Here is a 20,948-nt window from a genome sequence, read left to right on the forward strand (position 1 = left end):
ATATTACTGTAAGATATTTAATGACACGATAATTATGTATAAGAGTAAATAACATAATAACAAAAATTAACAAGCCAAATATCACAAAAAGCATGAAGCAAATATTAATATGGGTAACATCCTAACATTCGTGACCAGGAATACACTCGAATGAAATGATTGTAACAATTTTTATAAATGATTTACCAGCATTCTACGAGTCTTGGATTATTTCGATTGTTACACCTACACTATTGCCAAAGCAAATTACCATAAAATTTCATGGACAGAATGTTTTGTTATCTACAATATTAGTTGTAAATCAAACTCGCCAAACCATTACCATTCCAAGTGAAGAACTATAACTGTCTACCGCTAGTCGCTACCGTTAGCCTACCGTCTAGTTAGTGTAGCTAAACCGAGCCCCGGGTGATGATGAGTGAGTGGTGACAGGTGATGCGACTGCAGGTACTTACTGAAACGTCGCATCAGGTTCCCGGCGAACGACTGCGCTTGCTGCTGACTCTGTTTTCTGCGTAAGTCCTTCACCGATTCCTGCTTGCTATATTTGATGTTAGGCACAGACAGCAATCTCTGCTCTCTCGTTTCGTCTTTCTTCTTGTTTTTCTGACGCGGAGGTCGCGTGGGTTTCCCGTCCTGGTCGAATAACGGCAAGTTATCCGGCCGGACTGCTTTCTCTTCCTCGCTTAACATGGATGGCGACAAGTCCGGGGAGGGTTCACTTCGTTCCTTATCTTGCCACCTCTCTTGGAGTTCCTTATGCATCCTGTCGTAAACATCTGACGATCTTTTCTCGTGCAGTTCTCGATGCATCCTCTCAAACACATCGGAGCAGACTCGTAATGGCGACGACAGTTGGCTTCTATCTTCCTTTGGTTTCTCTTTACCGTCGTCACCATCCGGCGACTCGTTTCTCGATTCCGCAGCACTTACCGTGCGTTCGGTTTCGCAATAGAATTGTGAGTTACTTCTTTCATTCGTTTCGTCATTATCCGCGGGGCCAAAGGCAGCTTTCAGTTTCAGATCTACTTTTGAGAGCTGCCGTTTTAGGTTGAAAGTTTTCCAAGATGTTGATTTCCGTCTGTGGTCTAGTTTGGGATCTGGAAGGGCCTCTTCAGCGGGATCTGGCGAAACTTGCGCCTCCTCCAGCTTCAGAGACAGGGGAATAGATACATTTTGATGGCAGTCGCGTCCGACACACTATCAGTGTAATGGAATTAAAATACATTAATTATTTTTGATGCTGATAAAGCAATCACTATTTTACGAGTATATTTATAAGTTACTTAGATGCTCATTTCTGGTCAAATAAAATAATGATTGCTTTAAGGAAATGTGATCTACACTAATTTTGTGGTAAATATGTGTGGGGGCATTTTTAAAATTAGCCTTTGGTTGTAGGAGAACTATTTGGAGGATAGGTTCATAGCAGCAGCATGGCTGTCGTGTATACGAGCTTTTATTGATAATTCATCAGTGATTCTGGCTGGCATGCTCTAGTCGACAAGCTGGTATTCCGTGGCGGCTACTGCTACACATAGTGTAACTTAACCTTAAACAATCAAAAGTAACAAAACATTTGCAGAGCACACCAGAAAATTTGGAAAGTAGAGATTTAGAATTGCAAAAAAATAATAAAAATGCAAATTAAATAAATGTAAGTACCATCGTTGATATGTTTTTATTGGTGTACGATATGAGCCTGTGTCATCTATGTATAGGAGATTACTAAATTTACAGTAAATTACTATCTGAAATGTAATCAACAATTATTATGATTATGTATCGTAGAATATTATACGTAACAGTTTGTGATCCGTAAGATATTTTTTAAAGATTAAGTAGAGAAAGATACCCAAGGAGGCACCAAATTTTTTTTTTACTGTGTGAAACTTTACTAAATAATAAGACTGTTGTGATATGACATTTTTTCGATACCTTAGTGCTGCAAAATTATCAGATCTCGTAAAGTTTTTTTTTAATTCAGAAATGAATGCGATGTGTGCGTGCGTGTGTTACCTGGTCGAGCTCTGGCGAGCGTCTGTCATGCCTGGCGGGTTGCACGGGAGCCGGCGGGTCGGGCAGATAGAGGGCCTGCGGGGGGAGGGCGGCCACGACCGTGCGACGCCACACATCTACTACCACCACGCCACGCTCACCACCCCACGCCAAACTTTTTCGAAGTCAAAGGATATGACGAATATTAAGACACTTTTCAACCGTTAAATACATTTTGTACTAAGTGTAAGTAGTAATAGTAATAATCATAATGTCAAATCAAATTAATATTGGAGTCAGTCAGCAGAAAATGAATTTTGAAAAAAAGGGTACATTTTTAAAATAAATAACTCTACTTCTATTTGCTGGCAAGTATTCAAGAAAATTTATTTACTCTTTGGATTGCTTGCTGCATTTACAAGGTGATGGTAATACATTTTAAATAACATACCTATACTGTATATTAATTATTGAAATAACAACAACTACCTATAGCAATTCTACCATTGTTTACTAAAATCTTTGAAAAACTAGTATTAAATCAATTGCATTCACACTTTACGGAAAATAATCTACAACAACCTACGCAATTTGGTTTAACCAGGGGAAAGTGAATGCTCGAATGGCACTTGTTAAACATGTGTTTGACTCTTGGGAGGACTCCCGTGATGCAGGAGCTATTTTCTATGACCTTTGGAAGGCTTTTGATTGCGTGGATTTTAGTACCCTTTTACTTAAGCTAAAGTTTTTTTATGGTCTTAGCGACAATTTTTAAAAAAAACGAATTCTTACTAAAAGACTCGTAAAGAGTTCGCATACATTATCGCTATACAATAAAAAGGCTCCGTTGTAGAGATAGGCGTGCCCCAGGGTTCAATCCTTGGCCGATTTCGCTTTTTAGTCTAAGATTTTCCTTTTACGGTAGAGAATCTCGCGGATTTAGTTTTATTTGCTGATGGATAGCAAAATTCTTAGTGATACTATGTTCAAAGTATTAAATTGATTTACAAATAATAACCTACTGTCAAATAGTAAAAAACCAGTTGTATTCGATTTCAACTAATCGAAATAAACGGAAGTTAAGGTAATGCTAGATTCTAAAACTCCGTTACCGTTAAAAAGATCAGACATTTGACTGATGTGAATAAGCCGGTTGATCAATTTTCATAGATATATGTCATACGGTTTGTTATTGTGGGACAATGCTGCCGATGTTCTTAGTATTTTTGTGCTCGAAAAGAGGGTTATAAGAGCAATTTATAATATAGCACCTAGAAACTCGCTTCGGGAAACATTCAAGTTGATAGCCATCCTAACCCATCCATCACAATACACATAAAGCCCCTCATATATAGCATCTCCTAGCCCCTCATATATAGCATCTCCTAGCCCCTCATATATAGCATCTCTTAGCACCTTTACGAACTGCTGTAGCTTCGTGTCGTTTATCAAATGTTGTTGCAATATGTGATGTAATTATCACTCCTTATATTCAGCTAACGCCTGTTAATTCTTTTAAAACTCGCTTTCGAATTCAACCTTTTTAGTTTCTTCTCTTTTTCTACTATTTTTAGACGGTCACTATTAAGATCTATACAGATTTAGACAAAATGGTCTACGGCTGCTATCGACAGGTCAACTTGGTAGGTACCTACCGAAAATCAGTGTTGGAAATCAATTCCAAAAGTGCTGAGTAGGTGTCCTTTTCATGTCGTCGTATTTTTAATTTGTTAATTTTACTATGTAGGTATATATGTTTTGTGATGTCATGAATTAATGCATACTTTACTTTACTTAAATCTTTTACTGATAGTGCAATCCACGAAGACGCCCCCCACTACTGCTCCTAACCGCTTATAGTATATGTGTGCAAGCTTCCGTCAATCTTTGAGTGTTATCGGTACACACGCACAATACAATGAATAGACTAATCAGGAGAGACTGTAATGGTCAAAGTGAAAGATGCTCTACTTCAATTTTATATTTTTTTACCGGAAAGGAAAGGGTTCTGTTTTTTTTATTTTTAGGTGTGGATATTTTTAGTTAGTATACGATAATATTGCCATTTTTATAATGTAAAGGGTAATTATAGACATAAATGAAATACGTGAAAATTTCTCTCGACATTTAAAAAAAATATAAAGTAGAGCATCTTTCGTGACGACTCTGGACTCAACCAAAAATTGGTGGGGCGCGTCTTCGTGAATTGCACTATCTATAGTCACGGGCGCTCTACTCACAGGCCGTAGGAGGAGTTGATAGTGAGCGCGGTGACGGGGTGTGGCGGCCCCTGCTGCAGCGCCACCAGAGCCGGCTGGAAGCCTGCTGCACGCCGCGCCCCGCCTGTGCCTGCGGAGCCTCGCACGCGGAGGCTGCCCGTCCGCCAACACTGACACGCACAATCACGGTATTGAATTATTAACTCAGTGTTCATCGCTGCAGCAAACAGGTACTACACACCCGGTGTTGCGTAGAGACGTCGCATATACATAGACAGATTTCTATTCATTGTATCTTCTACCACATCTATAAGGGGGAGTGTTTCAAAGAGCTGTTTTTTTTTTGGAAAAGGGGAACAAACGAGCGTACGGGTAACCTGGTGCTAAGTGATCACCGTCGCCGAATTCCACCTTCGCATGACATGCCACAAATTACGATATCATCCCCTCTATCTGGGAGTATGGCGTTCCTCCACAGTGCGGTTTTTAAGGAGCTTTCTTCCTCGTACTACAAAGCTGTGGAATGAGCTTCCTTGTGCGGCGTTTCCGGGACGATACGACTTCAAAAAAACGTACACCTTCCTTAAGGGCCGGCAACGCTCCTGTGTCTCCTCTGGTGTTTCAAGAGAATATGGGCGGCGGTGATCACTTAGCGCCAGGTGACCTGTACGCTCGTTTGTCCTCCTTTTCATTAAAAAAAAGGGCAACGAACTTATGTATCGGGACTATAACGGAGTCTTGTTCTGACTTCAAACAGTTATTAGTACATAAGCTATTGAAAACACCGGGCTTATAAGACTGAAAACTTATGTCTTAAAGTGACAAATGCAATAATGATTGGGTTCTATAATCACTGCATTGAAATGAGATGGGCACTGGACATGTCACTTGACTTTTAAGGCCAATAAAAATAACACGCTTTAATAGAAAACCAAACTCAAAACTAGACATTAATTTTCAATAAGTTTAAATTAGGAATAGCTCATAAACAAATGTATTTTAATGTAAAAAAGTGTAGGCTGCCTTTTAAGATATTTTTCAAGATGACTACTTTTACCAATATCTGTCAATAAAGTTTTTATATCAAATGACATCAAGTAGGTACCTCTGCCTTTTTGTAATTTTTTTCTACTTTTTAATTTAACATCTGCTGTAAACGATTGTTCACGTCTATTGTGTATTTGTTTGGAGTACTTTGTAGTACTTTGGATGATGCCTCTAATCGATCTTTAGTATGATTAAAACCAACTCTAAGTTTTGTAATATTTGTGACAACAAGGCCCGACGATGTGAAATTAGTACCGTTACTCACCACGCGATGAGACTCAATCGTGGCGCCATCTACAGGATCCACTTTACAGATGACAGCCTGCTCAGCCCTAATAATGGCATTTTAGGACATTGACTTTAGATATGCTCTTTCAAACCTAAACATTTTTTTAAATATAAGTAAGTAATTCCCACATGGTCGATTTTTGGCACAATAATTGTATAAGGCTGACGTAATACGGGGTATAACTTCTGATTGCTTAACTTTTTTATTTTATTTATGTATAAGCCAACCAGCGAGTACTGTATGTCGGGATTACTTAAGCACTTGCTCTCTTGCATGACAGGAACAGAAGCGATGAGAACATTAGCAGCAGCCCGTATGGGAGTTCGGAGTAGTGACGTCATCGACACGCATTATTAGGGAACCAAACAAATGCCCGTCAATTTTTCTACTATCCACACTGCGTAAAATACAAAATAAACACCTATATAACGAAATGAAATAAAATATATGATTAATAACGTGCCTGTTCGGGTAATCTTATGTTCTTATATAGTTGTTGTGTAACTGCATGTGTCAAAAGGTGAGCAGATGATACAAATAGAAATCTCGAAAGTAACTCGACTTTACACGCGTGCACATTCATTACTTTATGTTTTATGATATTTTTTTATGAAAACAAGGGACGAGAACGAGTAAGGCATTCAGCTGATGGTCAGTAATACGCCCTGCCCATTACAATGCAGTGCCACTCTATGCCGCCGGATTATCGAAAGACCCAAAACTACTGAGCTGTACTACAATTGCGCTTGTCACCTTGAGACATAAGATGTTAAGTCTCATTTGCCCAGTAATTTCACTAGCCCTTCAGACCGAAACACAGTAAATAGGCGCCGATGTGGTACCCATAATCTAGCCGGCATCCTGTGCAAAGGAGCCTCCCATTGGTTACTATCTGATGCCGCGACCAGCTCTGAGTACTGACCCGCTTGTTCTCCGTGTCGGTCCCTCTGAGCGAGGCGGCCCCTCCGCCCTCCGCGTCCGGTGAGCTTTCTTCCTCCAGAACGTTGTCAGCTATTATTGGTACTTCCAATACCTGTGACATAACGATATCCCATAAAGTCCAACCAAATATAACTGTTTACAATAATTCATCATATCTAATAGAAAGTGTTAACAGTGTATATAGTATGGTTTCAGGTACCACCAATTCCAAAATGTTGTAATAAATGTATATTTTTTGTAACTTCCTATCAAAAAAGGGGAGAATATTAAGTCGTTTGATTTTTTGTTTATTGTGTTAATTGCGCGGTTGTAGAGCGTTTTTTGAATTTAGTTATGGTAACTCAGCCATTTTGTTGCTATCCGTGAACTATAAGTTATTAATATTATCCAAATTAAATATTGTATTATAGAAAACACACTCGAATTAAATAATTAACATTAGAGATTGTGATCCAATATGATAATTGTGAGCCAACACAAATACCGACATGTTAGAGAAGAACAGGATCTAGATTCTAGACAATATGTCTAAATGAAATGTCTATGATCCTCCACGTACATTCAGACAATCAATTACTAGTTTATTTAGAATTTTTTATATAAAGTTTTTATTGATATAAATTAGACTAAACATTATGTTTTCTGAACTGATTATGTTCGTGTTATTTATATCTATAGTTTTTGTTATTCACGGTGGTGGATGTACGACCATTACGAAGTTCGTCCGACCGAATTAGAATTCTGCAGTCCAGTTATAAAAAGTCGTAATTCACGGCGCTTCATCGCTTAAAGCAGTTTGTAGTCGAGGAAAGCTCTTCTGACGATCAATTTATACTTAAAACCGTAGAAAATCATTCATACTCTGAAAATTTTTATGAACTAAAACCACGGTCGAATCAAATCAAAATCACTGTATTCATGTAGGTCAAGGAAAAGACACTTATGAATGTCAAAAGATGTCTTTTCTTTTTTGTATCTACCGCCACTACGGAAAAGATTGAGATATATATGAGAAGAAGTGGCAACAAACTCATTGCCACTCCTTTAAATCAACATTTAAAGCTTCATCTTTTAAGAAATTATTTAAGTTACAATATATATAAAGTGATGTCAAAACAAAAGACAAATAAAATAAATCGTATTACACAATCAAAGAGATACATTCTTAAATTTTATATATGTAATCTTGATTTTGCCTTTCCGTGAATTGTATCAAGGACAAAATAAATACGTGATAATATGACGTCACAACACTCACTCATCACGCTCACTCATACTATATAATATAGTGCGCCCTGTGTATCTCAGAATACCAGATATATTTTGTAAAAGGCATAAAAGGCATTCATTTTCTCAAAATTGATTCCTTTAGAATTATTTTTGATGTCATTTCTAATATACTAGATACTACTTCCACTTCGGAAACAAATGGCGCTCTGAGAAAGAGGAAGCGGCGCAAGAAACTGTCCCAGCATCCTTTTTTTGCGCTCTTTTTAATAAAAATATACAATATCATACATCAATATCATAATCTAGTCCCAGATTGTCCGATCACTTAGATATGCAGCTGTGGAGTAGTAGGATTTACGACAGAGCCATTTTTTAATAAAACATTTAAATTTATTTATAGATAATGCCTGAACAGTGGCTGGGACTTTATTATAAAAGTGTAGGTATATATATATTTAGCCTACTAGAATTAGTTACAAGAAATCCCTTATTTCTAGTACTAATAATGAAAAATACTATTAGGAGCAAAAAGGTGACGATTTTTGTGAACGTGTATTAAATCAGATCGGTTTGTCCATGCTCTATACACCCAGTATACTGACATGAGTCTCCGCCGTGCTCTCCTGCTTCCTGAACTTGAACAGCAGCACGTGGCCGTGCGGCAGTGCCACGGCCAGTCTCCTCGACTCCGCACAGAGAGCCATGGCCTGCACGCTCAGGGGACTCTCCTCGTCTCCGCCCGACACGGAGCCGCTGCCCGAACCGGCGCTACCTCGTCGCTCGAACACTGTGCAACCATTCATATAACTCAACCATTGCCTTGCAAGCTTGCACCAGAGTACTACTAGAGCATGCAGCATATTCAACTTATACAATGAAGATTACGATCCCAAGTATTCGGGATCCACTACCCAAAGTAATAAAAAATCAACAGACATTGGCACATGAACCATCAAAAAAAACCTACATTCTACAAGATCACTATCGGTGTTGATAATTTACAATTATTACTAGATGCAAGAGAGGCCGCAATTTAATGTCCATATATTTTGGCATAATATAATAGTGTGGTGTACCAGGTGGTGGAAATCAGCTGCTGGTATTAATCAGCTCAACTCCTCTGAGAACTCACCGTGAAATAGGCGGAGAGTAATTTAAGCTTTTTAGAGGCAAATTTGGCCTTCAAGTCAGAACTGAACTGAATTTGCTCGATGTATGGACGAAAAACATGCCGATATAATAATCATTAAGTTTACTCCATTTTAAAATGCTATCTGAATAAATCCCACCTTTTGAACATTTCAACTTGTACAGAACTTGAAGCGACCCAGCGCTTGCATCCCAAAACTTGACACTGCCATCTGTGTGTCTGTAAGAGTAAAAATAATCAAACAATTTTAATAAATATATAGCTATCTCTACCATTTTTTAGGACAAACATATTGATATATTAAAAAAGAAATGAACCTGTAGTAAAATCTCAAAAATAACATACAGAAACAATTCTTAATTTTTCAATGTACTCCTGTTATCAAAATATATTTTAGGTTCCAGGTCAAATAGTTTTTCAAATTCATAAATATTTTTATAATTCACGTCATACAAAAACATGGCCGAAATATGGCACATGCCACTAATGGCACCATAATAAGGTTCGACTGCCATATCTATACATTTCTGCGTTTACTCCAGTTGTTTAAAGTATTATTGGTCAATAGGCGGCAATGTAAATATTTTTTCAGTTTAAGCGGCTTAATTTTTAAATGCACTCCTGTTATTAATATAGATTTTAGGTTTAGGGTCAAATAGTTTTTAAAATTCAAAAATATTTTTAATACAAAATTTGCTTTCGAGTCATATATATTATGATTCATCGAAAGTTCTGGTAAATTTTGTGTCTTTTGTAAGGCCAGTAAATTTGTTTCTTCCTCAAGTTATTCTTTAAAAATTTTCTTAGACCTTAGATAAATAGCTCAATAGCTCTCTTCTGCAAAACAAAGATAGTGTTATATCGGGTGCATTACCTTTTAGCAATACTGTGAAAGGATCATTTACAAAAATTAAGAATACTTGCATCAATTAGGTTATTGAGGAATTTGCTAGAAACTGTGACAATCATAATGTTAACACGAACAAACATAAACTTGTTATGCCTAATACTCGGATAAGTCAAGTTAGTAAGTATTTTATTGGGCGATGTATATGCTTTTACAATATGATCCCAGAAAATGTACAAAACAAATGTGATACGAAATTTAAAAGAATTGTTAACAAACGTTTAGGTGGGAAAGGTTACTATAGCATAAATAATTTTCTGAATGATAAAAAGACTGGGAATGAAGCGAACATCCTCATGCTGCAATGTTTGTTGTACGATATCACATTGTTATCCATATTTTTATTAAAAAATAAAACAAATCCCGCCGAGTTCTTCTCGTCGAGTCTTTTTTGAATGGGTGGTAGTTTTTTGACGTTCAAAAAGTGATTTTGAATATAATACTTCAATTTGAATTTGGTGTTTACTTCGCAACACTCCCCGTAATACCTAGTTGCGGTGGAAGACACATAATGAAATGACGTCAATACGCAATGCCGAGGGAAGGCGTCAAGAGTGGCGTGTGGTGGAGATATCAAGAGGGTAGCTATGGGCCGCTGGTTACCCGGTGAGGATGATCTCGCTGTAGGAGCAGGAGGCGGGTGCCCACGCACCGCCGTCGATGGGCCACAGCTTCTCGCTGAAGCCCGCCGTCTTCTTGTGGCCCTGCCGCCCCACTGAGTAGAATGCCGGGATCTGCAACACGCCACCTTCACTATTAGCACCCTGTTATAACACTGTACGAAGTAATTCAACAATAACCCATATGTATACGACATGTTCTAAAATCCTTTACTTCAAATTGAATATAGATACTTATTAATTTATTTATGATAATTTAAATTAGCTTTATTGGTTCGTTTTAATTCAAGATATAGTCACCAAGTCGGAGGGACAGTCAGCGAAGTATGAGCAGCAGGTGACGGGCGACTCGTGAATGTCCATGGGGTAGGGATTCTCGAAGCAGGGGTAGCCAGGGCTCTGCAGGTCGATCACCACCAGGTCGTGCTGCAGGAGTACCACGATGGCATACGGCTCCTGGTAGTCTGAAACCGTCAATACCATCTAGTTAGTGGGACAAACTCTAACACGTGCATTTACATTGTTAAATTGTTTAATTATTTTCCTTTGTATAACTGTTGTTGTTCACGGATGAAAGTTCAAACTCTCGCCTATTTTGCCGACTCTAAACAATATCATCAAATTTCGATTTGTACCTTGCTAGCATGCTACCATCATCATCGCATCTGCTTTTTCTAGTTTCGCCTCTGAACGGGCGTTTCGCGTCATATTAAAAAATATAGAAACTACAAAACTACATGCTTGAATTTATTGAAATAAAACTTAGTTCACTCGACGCTCACGCACTTTTAAACAATATTTATGACTCGGGTGTCGAAATACGAAAAATGAAGTGGTGTATTTAAATTATTAGCATCGGTTGTTTGTCTGTTTTTATAGGTACCTGTAGTACCTTTTGGGCAATCGGGGCTTATTCTCAAAAGGGACTATAGTCCTGATCCCTATAGATCTGACTGACTTAGTGATATTCTCCATTGTAATTGATCATGGCTATGGGCATGTTCTGTAGAGAGGTAGATACTTGGTAAGGAACCGTTAACCGCCTGTTTTTTTTTATGAAAATAAGGGACGAGACGAGCAGGACGTTCAGCTGATGGTGATTGATACGCCATGCCCATTACAATGCAGTTGCCGCCCAGGATTTTTGAAAAACCCAAAAATTCTGAGCGGCACAACAGTTGCGCTCGTCACCTTGAGACATAAGATGTTAAGTCTCATTTGCCCAGTAATTTCATTAGCTACGGAGTTTTATATGGTCGCACTTCAGTAACCGTGGGACGTACCGGCGGCGTGCGGGCTCTCGCACAGCGTGACGAAGTCCAGCACGGCGTGCTCCATCTCCAGCACGGTGGTACTCTTGCCGTTGAGCACGGTGATGGAGTGCGAGCGGCCCGCCGTGTCGCCCGCCAGCCCGCCAGAGAATATCACCAGGCTCTCCCTGCGAGCAGACCACGTTCAGCGACAAAATATTAGGATCAATAAACAATCCATTGGTTTATAATATAGCAAATGCAAAATAATGTGAGCATGAATTTTAGCCACTGCTTTTGGAACTTCAAACCATCATGGTCTAATTATGAGTATCCACTGACCTGTATAAATTCCACTGGATAGGCTGTTCCATATGTTTGACATCAAATTTTTTGTGCCTATTTGAAGCGCCACTCGCGAGCGTCCAGAGAACTAATTTTGACGTATAATACATATAATACTCTGATGTATTTTTGCATTATGAATTAATTTCGTTCGTTATTGTCCGTGTTATTTATACTTCAAGAATCAACGTTATAAAAGTACACATTTTTTTTTGTAAATACTTTGCCACCATCTATCGATGTTTGCTGAGGTTCTCATCACTAGTTTTAGTACCGCAGACTCTCGCTACATGGCCAACAGCGCCAAAATGGCAAATATCAAACAGGCACAAAAGCACTTTGACAGCCGCCAGTCCAGTGGAATATACTTAGTAGAGGTCAGTGTGAGTATCAGATAGAATTCGCGCTGAGACTAAAATATATTGACGCTTAATAATTGACCAGTCTAAGATTGTCATGTGATAAAATCGCTGTCATTTGAATAAAATATGATTTGCTAAATATATACATACCCTGTTCTACAAGTTTTCCAGTCTAGCCTTTGTATGGGTTTGCAAGGTTCAAGTTTGCCATCTTTATTGGTTTTTGCTGTAAATAATGAGATATTTTTCGTAAGTTTTTGCATAGAATTGCGATTTAATAGTGTAACTTTAATTTTACAAAAAAGCCCGCTGAGTTTCATACCTTCTTCAGATCTAAGGCATACTTTACCTAATGGGTGGTATTTTTTGACTCTCAATAAGTGATACTATATCCTATTTTGAATAAAATATTTGAATTTAGATTCTACCCAACTATACCTAATAATCTATCGCAGCTACTACTAACAGCTAATATTAACGAAAAATATCTAAAATCGAAAAAATATCAATTTTTAATTCTCTTATATTTACTGAAAATTCAACTTAATAATAAGTATCTAAAAAAAGGTTAATAATGGCGACACTAAGAATCTAGACGTTGCTAACTAAAACAATTAAATAATAATTTTAAATAATTAAATAATATAAAAAATCAAAGTACTGCTCAACATTGTATACAAAGGAGCCGTGTGAACTACATTCCTTCTCTCTCCAGGAACCACCTACTTGTAATAATTCGTGAAGAAGTAAGTCTTAGTAAGCTTAAGAGGATTAGCCATGAATAAACGATAAAGAAGACTGTACAGTAAACATTTAAAATACGTCTAGTATTGCTATAGAGCAATAGTGATAATTAAGGTAATTCAAAGAACTTTCGTCCAAATACGAACAAACTATGGAATGAGCCTCCTTAAACAAATATATCAAAGGAGCACACGATGACAGTAACTTAGTACTATGACTTACCTAACCAGTCGATTAGAAATGAATAAAAAAGATACATGCGTATCGTAAAGGTAGCAGTGAGAGGTAGAGACCTATACCAGCAAAATCATCCTGTACTCTACTAAACGGACATTGGACTGTCGAAATCTGCAGCAAGTTCAATCCTAGAACGGTCTGCTGCTGCAACTACGGGCCCTTATCACATTGGGCTAGACATGGAGAGAAACAGGGGCAGTGACGCTGAATTACATTAAGAGGGGCCCAATAAACCAACACGCGCGAGTCATACGTAGTCTCGAATACGATTCGCAGAGTTAGCTCCGCCACAAGATGACCACAGAACTCGTAAGGTGAACGTAGCTGGTGACTCACCGTGCGGGTAGGACAGCGAGCAGGGGCGCGTCGAGCGTGTGCTCCAGGTGGCGAGTGCGCCGTCCGCGTGCGCAGTCATCAGCTTGCCGTCGTGGTGCCAGGCGGCGGCTCGTACCGCGTCGCCTGGCCCCCCCGACCCCACACAACCACGCCACTCCGCCAGCCTCGCGCGCAGGTCCCAAACCACCACCAGCCCGCTCTCGTACGCGATCAGCAGCTGGAACAGCACATTATTCCTATATTATTACCCCCTTATTCATAATGGTCCGCTAACTTTAAACAGCCGCTAAGGAGTTTTTTTCTCATTCTGACTTAGGTCAATAGAAAAAGACAGAGTGAGAATTAGCAATAGTTTAAGTTAGCAGACTATTATGAATAAGGGTGATAGTCTATAGGATTGCCATTCATATAAAGATCGTTGATATAATTAGACACCAATGCGTTTTTATATCTCCTTGTCCTGATCCACGTCCAAAAGCGAGACTAACACTCAACTTTAAAGTATTTGCGGGGAATGTTAAAGCCCATGCAGATAAATATGAATCTAGGGATCTCGATCAGAAAGATCGTTAAATAAGAAAAGTCCTTGCTACCGCGAAATGGGCGGGCATAGTGAATAGTGGTGGAAAAATCGTAACGGAAATGTAGCTAAACGGTAGCTACAGGAAGCTTGGAAGAATATTATCTGTATCTAATTCAGAACCCTCGGTAAAAATGTTTGATCAAATGGAAAAGATTAACTTGTGAGAGGCTTCTTTGCACAGGTGGGGCCCACAGCCGCGTCGTTGTCTGCCGTGAAATAACATACAAGCATCACTGTGTTCTGGTTTGAGGGGCGCCGTTGTTAGTCAAGTTACTGGATAAATGAGACTTCCATCTTATGTCTTTAAGCGACAAGAACAGTTGTGATGCCGCACAGAATTCAAACATCTCAAAAATAATTACAAACCAAACCAATCTGGTTTGCTTGAAATTTGGGCAAATGAGACTTAACATCTTATGTCTCAAGGTGACGAGCGCAATTATTGTAGTGTCGCTTAGAATTGTTGGGTATTCCGATAATCCAGCAGCACTGCATTGAAATGGGCGGGGCGTATCAATTACCATCAGCTGAAGGTCCTGCTCGTCTCATCCCTTAGTTTTTGTTTTAATAAATTTTTCCTAACTTTTTGTGACAGCTCTACCAAAATAGGTAACAATTTTGCCCGATCTTAAGAAGGTTTCTTTCCCTCTGTACTGTACAGGAGTTCTTATCCGCTTATAAGATCTCATTGTTCTATGGTTGGCCGTCAAGTAAAAGAGTAATTTTTGATATGAAGTTCGAATACTGACGCGGATGAAAAAGTAATTGAATAACGAGACAGATGAGAATAGAAATGAAGTAAAGTAAGAACGGTCGGCCTTCGGCCTAATATAAAATATAATAACAAGATGTATTAAGTTTTGAAATGAATATAATGAATTAGAAAGTATTAAGTTGTTGTTATTGATCCCGCGTGTGAGGGAGGACTCACGCGTTACAGTACCTAGTTACTCATGTGCATCCGGTCCCGGCGTGAATGCATAAGAAGCGACTTTAATACCTTGTAATACGGCCAGTGCAGATTCCGAGATCATGCCAATAATATGATTACCAGTAAATACTACTGACGGTACTAACTACAATGTGTGATATAATTCTCAGTAAATATTACTGATTTATTTGACTTACCTTGCTATTGTCTAACGGATTGTCGATAATTTCCACCACAGAGCCGGGGTGGTTCGGTCGAGTTCTGAAAACAGATTTCGCGAAGTTAGTGCGTATACTAATTAACCTTAGCGTTACTATCGTCAACCAGCAAATATCATGTGTCACTATCCACGTGTTTTGTTGTGAAACGGGTTGTTTAGTTCAGGAAAGTGGTCGATACTAACAAAAGTTAGTCTAGAATTAAGATAGACTAACTCTTTAGAGGCGTTAATAGCTTAACAGTAGTAACTAAACGTAAGTAGGTTTACATTGTGCAACCTGTGCGATAAGTTGTCGATTAGATAATCGACAACGTCGCACGAATTACACATACTATTTTGTACTACAAATGCGACGATTTATTTGGGTCCAGGGTCCGGTTCTTTTTTGTTATTTTTTTTTTATTTTAGCATTTTTATCTTAATTTGCGTACGACAAGTAAACTTTACGCACTCAAACAACAGTTTCATTTACGAAAAAACTCACGCGTAATTTTAAAATGGGCACACGGCTATTTTTCAACCGCAACAGCGAGCGCCAAGACTACTTTTCCCGTATGAGTAATATAAAAATATATAGAAACATTGTATATATCACGAACGAAGAAGACAAACAATTGTCAAGGGCCGTCAAATAAGAATCCATAAAGTGAGTTGTTATAACTAATATCCGGGTAGTATAATGTAATGTAGTGTCCCGTCCGCCGGCGCCACTTGTTGCCGAATGCCGCGTGTCTCCCCTACCAGTCGCCCGACCTCCTGGCGACGGACGATCACAGTATAAACACAAACAGTCCAACAGAACCTTTTAATGTAGGGCTATAAAATCGATAGATTGGGAGGCTCCTTTGCACAAGATGCCGGCTAGATTATGGGTACCACAACGGCGCCTATTTCTGCCGTGAAGCAGTAATGTGTATGCATTACTGTGTTTCGGCGCCGTAGCTAGTGAAACTACTGGGCAAATGAGACTTAACATCTTTTGTCTCAAGGTCCTTTCTAGGTAAAACATTTAGCCAAATATTTGTTTGTTCAGTGCTTTTTGCCCGTACCAAAGTGCCCAACATAAGTACCTAAGGATATTTTCACTACAGATATAACGCGATTTGATAAAATTAAGCATAAAATACAAAAAATATTTTTTTTTAAATAGAAAGACTTTTTTATAAAATAAGGGACGAGACGAGCAGGACGTTGAGTTGATGGTACTTGATACACACTGCCCATTAAAATGCAGTACCACTCAGGACTATTGAAAAACCCATCTGAGCGGCACTACCATTGCGCTCGCCTCCTTGAGACATAAGATTTTAAGTCTCGTTTGCCCAGTACTTTCACTGGCTACGTTGCTTGTTTGAGTGTTAATTGTTGCTTAAACTAAAATGTTGCTTCGTCCATTATTTTTATATTTTACAAATTTCTATTTCAGCAACTTCTGAGTTCTTGACACCTCCATTCCATTCACATAAATAATGCCGAACGAGACGAAAAGCCTTTTACCCCGACCTATCAGTTGCATCTGATGTGATTGACTTATTCGGCGCTGAGCCAAACAAGTTTCGATCAGTTGAAACATGGGAAAGACATTCAACAAGTACCGTTAATAACAATTATAAGTACCTATAAGTAGTAATAGATCTTCCAAATACCAAACTCTGAACACAGCTTGTAACATATTTGTTCCAGGTTTGTAACATAGATTGTTCTTTATATTATATCAGCTAATACTATTATATCTACATGTTATGCATATCGACATTTTTCTATTAAAACTAGCTGACCCAGCAAACGTTGTATTGCCGATATTAAAATCGCGATACAAAAGTAACTGTTGATCGTAGATGGGTGAAAATTTGAAGTTGTATGTATTTTTAATGCTGACTCATAATCAAACAAATTTAAAAAAAATGTCAAAAAAATTTCGTGTGGACCACCCTTAACATTTAGGGAGATGAAAAATAGATGTTGTCCGATTCTCAGACCTACCCAATATGCACTCAAACTTCATGAGAATCGGTCAAGCCGTTCCGGAGGAGTTCAATGTTTAACACCATGACACGAGAATTTTATATATTAGATTTGGTAGTGCCAAAATTTTTCAGACACACCAAAACCGAAAGTGACTTACGGCACCGTACTCCCACACCAAGTTTTACCCTTATTTTCTTAATAAAATGGTTTATTTTTCATGGTCTTATAGCTTCTTTTAATAGATTTCTGATACATTAACTCAAATCATCCTAATTATAAGCAGTCTATTGCTACACGTAACATAATATACAGTACTTAACGTTGCGAGAGTGCCAAAATCGCGCTGATCTGAGGCATACCGCGCGATCATTATTTCCCGGAACAGAAAGGGTAAGCAAGTCTTATGATTTGGTTCTAATAGGTATCAAACTTTTGTTTTCCCAGCTTTCCAAACGGGTTAAAACTATTTGTGATCATTTCGCACTAGTCATATGCCGCCAATCTTGATGCACTGTTTCTAAATAGCGTCCATTCTATCCGTACAGGGCGTCAAGTGACATCAAAATTCCCGGATTGAAAACGCTTAAATCCTTTGATACTCTGACTGGCTCTGCCAGGTAAAAAGTTTCCCATTTTTGTTATAAAACTTTAAAATGAATCGAAATTCTGCATTATATTCTTTAATTTTACAGAAATAACTTATAAACACAACAATTCACCAAGCGGTACGGAGTATTTTTTATTTTATTTTTTACAAGTATTATAAAATGTATAACAATAATAATATAAAAAAAGTAAAATGTATACCAAACCAGCCAGATACAAAAAGTTCAGCCAAAGAGATTTTATTACAAGTTTATATATGCTATATTATGCGAAAAGAATTTCCCAATGGCTCCAAACGCTCAGTGACGCCCAATAACTCAAGAAGAAGAAGTAACGCTTTCTACGTACTATTATTTTTATATTTAGATGAGGCATGATTAAAACTTTTTCATGTCTGTTTCTTGAAAGAAACACTTTATTATATAATCACTATATAGAGCAAGAAAGTAACGACTTTTGTGAAAGTATATGAAGTTTTCATAAATGTACTGACAATGAAGAACAGTCATAATATTTATTTCTTTTAAGTTTTCTTTGAGTGACTGTCTATAGCATGAAGAGCTCTCTTTTGCAGCACAAACTCTATATAAATGACATGTATTATGGTATCAGCTCGTGGTGAGTCCCAGAGAAAATGTGACAGATACAAACTGTGGATGATGTTAATAAATTAATATCCCATCTCATCATCAATTGCAACGGTAGAATAAAAAAAAACGTGTATGTGATTTATCTGCCTGTTACCCGACGGTTGCGGGCTGAAGGCATGTGAAATGTATGCACGAGAAACTCAACATTCATAGCGTTAGTGCTCAAGTAATTCGTTGTGATAGAACCAGTTTCTCGACAGTCACCCGCAATTAACAAGAACAATAAATCTTAATTAATTAAATAAGCCCTCGGGATGGAGCTGCTCGCTAACGGAATTAATTCTCCCAAACCGGAACGTCTTTCATCCGGATATTAGATAGCGTCGTCCGGAGCGCCCGGTTCGCTTACGTTACATCCGGTTATTATCGCTCGGAGAATACAATCTCACAGCTATTTAAATAAACATAAATCAATGTACGCTACATTATTAATGTGGTATCATGCACGACGGGGAAGGGTTGAGGGCACGCGGGCACGAGGCAGACCTTCCATGAAGTGGGCCGACCAAGTTAAAATTGGACATACTAATCAGTATACGAATGTACGAGGAAAGCAGTGGTATGCGACGCGTGGTAAAGTGTGAAGAAATAGTGAAACGATCTACAGCCCGAAAATATTGGGCACGAGAAAATGATTTATGAATAGCTGAGGACGGTAACTTGCTAAATCCCTGTGTTATCTGTTGAAATTAGGACAAAGTTAATAAACTGCAAGTGATCTTTATACGTATATTATATTTCTTAACCCCTTTCTTTTGAAGTATAGATAAAATATCCAAAAGATAAAATACACAAGAAATTAGGGGCAGACAAAGAAGAGGAGAGGACGTAATAATATATGTAGAGGAACACAGCAGTGTTGATGGAGGAGCACTGTAACTCAACCCGTGGGAACATTTAAAAGTGCGGCGGCAGCTGTTGGCTCCAGGATGTTCAAAGTACATCCCTACGACAAGCACATCAGATGTTAATGATACAGTAAACAGATATATATATATATACAGTACATGATAAGTGGTTAGCTGTCCGAAATGATCTCACCATTAGTGAATTACCGACTGCGAACGATCCTCAGCCCAGGGGACTGACAATGGCAGGATTTGTGGCCGGCCTGCAGGCACCGTTTAATGAGACTCATTGTACTCGGGACACAGACGGAATATCCCGGGGCGAGCGACACTAGCGCCCTCATTAAGGTTCACTTTATAAGTTAAATTCATTTATTTGTGCTACTATATTACGATATCTTGTATAAACCCTTGTTGCAGAATGTAAAATTTCCATAAAAGATAGTGCTGCTAAATTAAGAATTTGATGGTTCAGAGAAGGTAAAAAAAGCGTAGGTGGCCCAATAGAACCGTCGACTCTCACACGGAGCCCCTTCTTTATCAGGCTACGTCACTTTGCTGTTGTTTTCTAAAGCACTTATCACAGTGATTACTGTTTGACTTAACTAATCATCCTCAGCCTTTGGGTGCATGGCGGTACTCTACAGTGCGGATTTTATGGAACTTTCTCCATCACACACTATCATTCTTGGAATGAGTTCCTTGCTTCCCAGGGCGATACAATAGTTTACCTACGAAATAAAGGCGACCACCTACTTACAATAATGCAAAGCTCCAGTGATTCCTCTAATATCTTCATTTTTAGCTGTCTCATTTCAAAATTTATCTTTTATTACGATATTTTATTTTACATTCAACACAAAACTGAACATAATAATTGCTTCACTAATTAATACTCTTCAGGATTTTAATTATCTTTTTCATTACCTGAGGTTTGAAATTAATTATTAATTTGTCTTGAGTTAATGTTGAGACTGGAAACGTCATGAACACGTAGAGTGCAACATCCTGAGTAATTAATTAAATATAATCCGGGCTAGAGTTGAGAGGGTAAGCTCCAATTTCCGAAGTGCTAAATCATTCCTTACAAATAATAATGAACTGATCAATGTGACACCTCCTAATGGCTAGAGAGGTAGTCATTCTGCTTACACTTATTCTTGTTTGAACCAAGATTGCATGATTTTAACTCAAAAATGTTTTAATGACTTCTACTGAACCATTACCCCGAACGAAACAAATGAAAATTTAACTTCACACTACCTGCGTGTAGACTAAAAGAACATTATACAAGACTTTACTAAAAGTTTAACTAAGGCTCGGACCGACATGACGAACGATGTTCCTTCTTACTTCGGAACCCAAATGGAATGATTGAAATATGTTGGATATATCTAAACCATAAACTTAGTGTACTAGTGTAATAGACAAACACTCTCCTCATTACGGCGAGACTAAATTTAAAA

At 38.2% G+C, this 20,948-nt stretch overlaps 1 protein-coding gene across 1 annotated transcript in view; it reads right to left on the reverse strand.

The window, feature by feature from the left end:
- Positions 1-101: 101 nt before the first annotated feature.
- Positions 102-20,948, reverse strand: part of LOC126974915 (syntaxin-binding protein 5) — a 230,424-nt gene continuing 209,577 nt past the window's right edge. Inside the window, exons 5-16 of the mRNA XM_050822654.1 lie at positions 15,388-15,451; positions 13,677-13,893; positions 12,510-12,585; positions 11,686-11,840; positions 10,703-10,866; positions 10,386-10,516; positions 9,015-9,094; positions 8,328-8,512; positions 6,476-6,586; positions 4,239-4,387; positions 2,020-2,173; positions 102-1,200 (exon numbers count right to left, since the gene is read on the reverse strand). Coding sequence (XP_050678611.1) covers positions 373-1,200; positions 2,020-2,173; positions 4,239-4,387; positions 6,476-6,586; positions 8,328-8,512; positions 9,015-9,094; positions 10,386-10,516; positions 10,703-10,866; positions 11,686-11,840; positions 12,510-12,585; positions 13,677-13,893; positions 15,388-15,451 — 2,314 coding nt within the window. The 3' untranslated portion in view covers positions 102-372. The remainder of the gene's footprint in view (positions 1,201-2,019; positions 2,174-4,238; positions 4,388-6,475; positions 6,587-8,327; positions 8,513-9,014; positions 9,095-10,385; positions 10,517-10,702; positions 10,867-11,685; positions 11,841-12,509; positions 12,586-13,676; positions 13,894-15,387; positions 15,452-20,948) is intronic.

Source organism: Leptidea sinapis, chromosome 34 (assembly GCF_905404315.1).
Source record: "Leptidea sinapis chromosome 34, ilLepSina1.1, whole genome shotgun sequence".
NCBI classification, from domain to species: domain Eukaryota; kingdom Metazoa; phylum Arthropoda; class Insecta; order Lepidoptera; family Pieridae; genus Leptidea; species Leptidea sinapis.